The 7,625-nt window shown below is 43.3% G+C and overlaps 1 protein-coding gene across 3 annotated transcripts in view; it reads right to left on the bottom strand.

Annotated features, from left to right (window-relative positions):
- The window catches only part of WDR27 (WD repeat domain 27), a 252,852-nt gene that overhangs the window by 213,750 nt on the left and 31,477 nt on the right, over positions 1 to 7,625 (bottom strand). For all 3 annotated transcript variants that reach the window (XR_002103700.1, XM_019549918.1, XM_019549919.1), the window contains exons 10-13: positions 5,532 to 5,635; positions 5,004 to 5,071; positions 2,457 to 2,590; positions 1,767 to 1,849 (exon numbers count right to left, since the gene is read on the bottom strand). Coding sequence is in view for 2 of the 3 variants with exons in the window: in XM_019549918.1 (XP_019405463.1) it covers positions 1,767 to 1,849; positions 2,457 to 2,590; positions 5,004 to 5,071; positions 5,532 to 5,635 (389 nt within the window). In the remaining variant the exon portion in view is untranslated. The remainder of the gene's footprint in view (positions 1 to 1,766; positions 1,850 to 2,456; positions 2,591 to 5,003; positions 5,072 to 5,531; positions 5,636 to 7,625) is intronic.

Genomic DNA, 7,625 nt, shown 5'->3' with positions numbered 1-7,625 from the left:
TGCAGTCAGGGTGATCTTGTTCCCTGCATCATTGCAGCCTGTTAGTGGGGTAAGGCTGCAACCACCAGTCTCAGGCCGCTCAGCTCGAGCCGCAGAGCTCCTGCTCCTGCGGCAGCCAGAAGGGAACTGTGTCTCAGGCTCTGGCCTAAGCTGGTTATAAAGGCCAGGCCCCGCCCTCTTCCGGCCATGTGACCACCTGGTTGTCCTGGCAACCAGGCACCTGGGCTGCCTGGGTGATTGGCAGCTCTGCCAATCACCCTCACAATCACGGGGCACCTATGTGACCCCGTGACACCAAGCCTTGTGTGTCAAGGCTTGGAAACTTAACTACAACATAACCATAAAACAACTACTGTATTCTAACTTACAGTTTACATCAAGAACCAAGTTCTGCAGTTAGTGAAACATATGGAAGCCTGCCAAATCAACACAAGCAAGATTTACTGTTCCTACATCAGTGATTCTCAACCAGGGTGCCCTGGTGTGCTGTCAGATGCTTTTAAAAATGCCACTGGGTGACACACAATGGGCGCCACTGGATGACACACAATGACTCCCCATACATGTGCTCCGGGATGGGGGAGTGTGTTTTAATTAGACCGCTCCCAGACAGCTGCTCTAATTAAAATGCTGCAACATTACATGTATTCAGCGTCCCACATTTCAAAATGGCCATGGGTATGCTTTAAAGTTCATTTAACAAGTTTTAGTTAAAGCACCCTCACTGCCATTTTGAAATGCAGTACACTGAATACATATGACATTGCAGCAGGCTGAAGCATTCTAATTAGAATGTATTAGAGCACATGTATAGCCGCCCAATATTATCACTGTTAGGTGTGCAAACATCTATACAGGATTCAGAAGATAAAGTCAGAGATTTTAAATACCACTCTATAGTGTCAAAAAACATACTGACCTGTTGTGGTCTGAGTAATTTGTAACAGAATACTTGCTGTATTATTTTTTGTAGTTAAAAAAAAAAAAAAACAAGTGAAAGCTAAGAGCTCACATTTTCTGAAGACTGCCTGGAGTGTAAAAAGGTTGAGAACCTCTGAGCTAAACCAACCCACATAAATGCCTATCCAACCTTTTCTTGAAAGATGTCAATGAAAGAGATCCCACAACTTTCCTAGTCATCTGGTTCTATTGTCCTACTGCTCTTGCAATCAGAAAGTTTCTCTAAATCTACTTTCCTTGAGTTTATGCTCCTCATAAAACACTACACCCTCTATGGAAAGGAAGAACACTTTCTCCATAATCCTTATGGCAGTCTTTCAAGTATTTAAAAATTGTTACTATGGCCTTCCCTTAGTCCCTTTCTCAAGTAAAGACCTGAAAGTTATCTATCTGGAATGGCTTAAGAATAATTAATCCCCATTTTTGCAGGAGGATTTATTTAGATAACCCTTGGGGTTTGCTCCAACATGATACTACAAAGCTATGACTGAATCTCCTTGAAGGTTTAGAATCATTAAAATATTGACAACAGCACCTCTTTCAAGAACCAAACAGAAAAAAAAAATTGACCATAAGCACAAAAGCAAATGGTGAAAGACAGACAGGTAGGCAAGTAAGTCAATTTCAAGGAAACCCACAGAAAGTTCTGAGGTTTTTGTTGTTTTGTTTCAAAGTGTCATTTTTAGGAAGAAAAGTATTTCAATATAAAGCACAGACAAGAAAATATAATGCATCTTAGAAGTTGAATAAAATGTACATACTTATATGAGATAATGATTAGTTTTTCAAAAGTGGTTAATACTCACCAAGAGTTTTTTTATTGGTTAATTTGCTGCTTGATTTCTTAAGAGACTCAGTATTCAGTGGAGAATTAGGCAACAGGGAGCAACTAATGATAAAAAAGCAACAAAACTATGTTAAGCACTATTTTCATAAAAGATAATATGCTTTATCTCTTACTGGATTCATATGCCACCTTTCCCTTTCCTATGTGAAACTTTGAGGGATACACAGTTGACTAGTTTACCCCATTAGTTGCAAATGATCAGACGGAAGTACAAACAACCTGGTTTGGGACTAGGACTTCAAGTTCTTCTCCTATTTGGTATTTATTCATTTTGAATATTGACTTAAGAGTCTCTGAGTATGTGTAAGAAACCCTAACTCCACTGAAGACATAAGAAGACATTTATTTCCATACAGCCTAGTTTTCACCGTGTGAAACAAAAGCATTCAAGTAACAGACAAACACACAGTTTAATAAAATGTGAGCATAAAACATTATCTGTCTAATAATGTGGTTGATTCTGTATTTCAGGTTTAGAATAAAATTAATAACAGAAAAAAACAAGCATTTGTTTGTTGCGGTTGTTTGTTAGGGCTGTTGTTGTTTGACCCCAGTACTCTTTCCTGCCCATGGCAGGGGGTCGGACTTGATGATCTGCTCAGCTCCCTTCCGACCCTAGAAACTATGAAACTATGAAATAACTTGGTACCTGGCAATGACTAAAAGACATTTCTCCCTTCCATATGAGAGAAATTCATTCTTCTGAGCTTTCATCAAAGCAGTGGGGCTAATCTCCAGCAAAGCAATCACACTTTCAAACATTGAAGTAAGCAAGCATAAAACCTGAAGGACAAGACAGGACAAGAAAGTAATATTCCTCTCACTTCAAAATTAAGTTGTACCTAGGTTTGGCAGAATTCAGGAGAGAGAGAGAGAGATATATATATTCCTCCTACCTCCCCCCGCCCCAGCAGAATTGAATTTATATATATATATAATTTTAACAGCTAAAATCAATTTTTATTTTTAAGCATTTCCTTTGGTTTTATCGATTTTTATTGATTTAGACTTTTCAGGGTTACACGCCCAGGTCCAGGGCAGCTGCCCTGCCCCGATCATGCTGCCTCTCCCCATGTTTCTCGAGTTCCTACCCAGCCCAGTCCCTACGTACTTGGGCCAGAGTGTGTGGGGGTGCCCCCAGGGCCCAGCTGCTTTCCCTGTGCTGCCTGGAGGGGCAGGAGGCCATGGCCATCAAGGAGCCAGGCCACCCCTCCCCTGATGCTCATCACACAGGGCTTGCCCCATAGGAGGCCACAGGGAGCTTCTTCCTGCCCAAGGGGTGGGGAGCCATTGCCTCCCCCTTTGTTCCCACCATTCCTGCTGAGCCCAGCCCCTGCATGACTGGAACAGGGGCCAAACTTCAGGTGAGCCCTGATGATGCAGGGGCTGCCCCATCCTCGCTCGGAGCTGGATGACTGCTCCCCAGCTGGGACCTGGGTAAAGCAAGCAGCCAGTGGCACCAGACTCCAGACTGTCAACAGCCCTGCCACTCCAACCCTCACTCCCAACAGCCCTGTCAGTACAGCACCCAGCTCCTGCAGCAGCTGCCAAACCCACTGCCAAAGGAGAAGTGTATGAGCAGTGCAGCAGGAGCTCCCTACCATGCCTGCAGCAGCGTGTGTGTGCATGTGTGCATGTGTGCGTGTGTGCGTGTGTGTGTGTGTGTACCCCCAACTCCAGATTTCCTTACCCCATCCCAGATCTTTTTTTATGTTCCCTTTCTATTAATTTTGATGATTACCAACAGACTGCCAGGTGAATCAAAGTTCATTGATAAAGATCGAAACTTGCCAAGCCTAGCTATGACAACAAATAAACATTAATGATACAAAGTGATAGGCCATTCAATGGCATACATGAAAATGACTGAAAAGCAGTAACTAATTCTATCTGGGTGGATCTAAATCTGCAAAAAATTAAGTAATACTAAAGTAAGTATATAGCCTCCTAGGCATATAATTATGCACTCTCAGGACCTTCCTTAACAGGCTTACATAGGCATGTGTAGACGAAATGAGGGGTGTGTGTGCACAACACTTTAAAGTGGGCTAAATGCTTTTGCACCAGTTTAATGGTGTCAGTGTTTGCATGCCTTGGTGGCGTGTTGTGCATTAATTACAGCCACTGTAGCAAATTAGGCAGAATGTACCTTAAATGACTTGGAGTGCAGCAAACTAAACCCCCCCAAGGAGTTTTAGTTTGCTGTCCTACCAGCTGTGGAGCAAAGCACTGGGCTCCGTGCAGGTCAGGGTCTCTGCAGGAAGTCCTGCAGGCAGCCTGGCAGCAGCCTGGGAAGGCAGGCTCTGCCCAAGACATTAAAAAAAAAAAAAGCAAGCCTGATCTTTTTTTTTCCCCCAGAGCCTGCCTGCCTGTCTGAGCTGTGCAGGGGCTCAGTGCTTCCCTCTGTGGCTGTGGTGCACCCCCAGGACCACCCAAGCCAGGTGCCTGCAGGCAGGTGCTGCCTGCGGGGTAGCCACCGCTGCCATGGAGGGAAGCACCAGCCTCCCTCTCAGCCCAGGAGCCGCTCCACCTGCTGGCAGCTCACCTTTACAGCATGCTGTTGCCAATGAGAATGACATGAAAAGGGTCCTACATGCAATGAGTGAGTGAGTGAATGAGTGCATGTAAGCTAGGAGCAGCTATCATTTAAATAAAACATACTGCTGATCTTAAAATTGGAATAAAGGCCTGGGTTCCACTCACAGTTCTGGGCAAAATGAACAGAACAGCAAAGACTAAAGCATAAAAGTGGGCAAACACCTGTATACCATAAACATGACACCCTAGTCAAATATATTTGACTATTTTTCTCAGAAGAATGGGAAAGGATAATGTCCTACTGCTTATTTGAAGAATGGGAAGGAAGGTTTTTAACTATTCCCCACCAAAACACCTGCACCTCCTTAATTTCCTGTACCGGACATAACTATCCAAGTTTCATACCAAAAGCTAGATAAAGGCTATTTAAAAAGGCTTGTACAATATATTTATGAGAGGGGTTTTTAACTTGTATACAGTAGAATCAGCTATGTTCAGTACTATGCAATTCATATCAAATAAAAAAATTACGCTTCTAACGTTTGGATAACAAGACATCCAGAATATTAAAAACCGGAGTCCCTGTCAATCATCTGCTTACTGAAAGTTACTACATATTTAAACATGTGTTTAACAAATATGCCAATAGTGTACTCACCTTGCCATCAACAGCCTTCCTCGTTAGTGCACATGATCCAGCAAACTGAATGCTGAGGTTGCTATAATCTTTACCCAAAAAAGACAACATTGTGAAATTGTATTTTATAATGAAAAATACTATTTAAAATCAGAGAAAATATGGGGCCTAAATGTTTTTTCACTCCAACTTTAACCAGCAGAACTCCACTATCTTCAATGAAGATGCTCCCAGATTACCAGAGTTACTGGGACTACAATCTCACCATTAAATTTATTAATAATGAATTCCCAAATAAAATGTAAATTAACTGCTATTAAATAATACTGTATGCTAATTCAACTTCCTTAACAAATAAAGACTACCATGAAAAGGAGTGGTACATGATTTAAAATATTTAAAACAGAACTATACATTTTTCCATCTTACTCTACTAGCTAGCATATCAACTCTTCTCATACTATTTAGAACAGATCAAAATCAGATCAGGTGAAGGGGAAAACAAATACTTAAATCTCATCAAACTAGTCAAATTCAATGGGATCATACCTTTATAATGTAAAGCAGCTTCTATTTCAAAGTTTGCCAAGTTAATTATGAACAAACCAGTAGAGCTTCCTATCCATAAATATCTGGCATTAACAGCAGCAGAGCTAATGTAATAAAAAAGAAAGAGTATCTTTTTAACTCAAGAGACAGAGTAAGTAATCTCTTTCCCATCTCACTACAACCACATCAATTTTCATCACAAAGAGATGGAAATGGATACTTGAATTTTAAATAAAAGATATTTTAAAAATGTAAACTTTCATCAAATAATTAGACAAGAATTACAACTTTAAAAAGGAGCTATAACTTTGATTTTTCTGTAATTGTTAAAATCTTTGGGTTTTAAAAGAAACAGTACAATTTAATCAGTATGTCCGAAGAATATGGGATAGAGCAGATGGTAATTCCAATCTACTTTACTGCTATATATTTTCTTCCTTTGTACTACCAAGTTGTTTTCCATAATTCCTAAAATAATTTCTTATAATCCCCAAAATATAGCAGTTATAATATGATTTTTTAAATTTTTTAAATTTTCATCAATATATTTCCATTTTAAATAGGGACACACTGATAGCAATTTTTGGGGCCAATACCAATATTTTGGGGCCAAAAGCCAATATTTAAGGAGGCATATCAGCTGATACTGATCCAATTTCCAATACAGCTGCCTCCAGCTGATAAGTCCAGCATGGTGGAAGGGGTGGGGGGAAGGAAGATCAACACCGCCCCATAGTGAGGGAAGCGGCAGAACCAGGAGCAGATACCAGGTGGGGCAAAGGGGCAGAGCCATGGCTCATGGTGGGGAAGCAGCTCCTGCTGCTTGTTGCACCCCGGAGGTGGGGGCATATGCCCCCTAGATCTGCACAGGGCAGGGTGGGCTGCAGCCAGGGCTGCGCAGGTCTCTTCTCAGTGGGAGCTGGGCTCAGAGCGGGCACCAGCAATGCTGGAAGGATGCTGCATCCACCCCAAATTTTGCTGCCACTCTGCTCCCAGCACTGCCGTCACTGAGCACCCAACATTGCCCCAGCTCAATGCCCCACCTCCACCCACACACTGGGATGAGCCAGGCCTGCACCAGGTGCTGCTGGCACCTGCTCTGAGCCCAGCCCCTGCTCAGAAGAGCTCTGTGCAGCCCCAGCTGCAGCCTACCCCACCCCATGCAAATCTAGGGGACACACGCCCCGCTCCATGCCCTCCTGAGCTGCAAGCAGAGCCAGGAGCCGCTTCTCCCCACCACAAGCTGTAGCTCCACCCCTCCACCCTGCCTGGGCAGCACCTGCCCCTGCCCCCGCCCACCATGGGTGGTGTTGATCTGTCCCCCCCATGCCCCTTTCCTCCCCTGTCCCCTTCCACCACACTACACTTAGCAGCTGGAGGCAGCTCTCCACGCTGCTGACAGCTCTCCATGCTGCCTGAGTGATGCTGCACGCAGCACAGGCATTTATCAGCCAAATTACTGGCCCCATTGGGCCGATATCCAGTACAGCCAGTTTTCTTTATATCAGTACTAATCCGATATCAGACCTATGTATCGCTGCACCTCTAATTTTAAAACTTTTTCTTAACCCAATAATTATGATTGCATTATTGTCATCCAGTGGAATGACTTCCTAGGGATGGAGCTGTCAAAAAAATATTCCAGCTGAGCAATTTTCCACTAGAAAATGCTGATTTGACAGAATCTGAATGCTCTATTGGAATTTGTCAATTCTGCCAAAACCTTGAAAAGAAACCTCCATTATTTCCTAGCAGCTTACGTACCTACTCAGGCCCTGAAACTTCCTAGCTGATAAACCGGCTGCTATCAGGCTCTCTTTCTAGGAAAAGCCTGAGAAAATGACCACAGTACCCATTCAGGTCAGCTCCAAGCCACAGACACTACCATATACACTACCTTACTGCTAGGCTTGGGTGTATCTGGAATAGAACCAAGTGAGCAAGGCTAATTTCCTAGGCTGCAATCCCAGGTCCAAAAGGGAGGTGGCAGAGGCTATGGACAGGTTTCACAGATTTCATAGACATTAGGGCTGGAAGGGACCTCGGGAGATCATCGAGTCCAGCCCCCTGCCCAAAGGGCAGGAAGTCAGCTGG

The sequence above is a fragment of the Crocodylus porosus genome, unplaced genomic scaffold (assembly GCF_001723895.1).
Source record: "Crocodylus porosus isolate Cpor-Errol unplaced genomic scaffold, CroPor_comp1, whole genome shotgun sequence".
NCBI lineage: Eukaryota > Metazoa > Chordata > Crocodylia > Crocodylidae > Crocodylus > Crocodylus porosus.
Note: the sequence above shows the minus strand (reverse complement) of the source record. Positions and strands in the feature narration are given on the sequence as shown.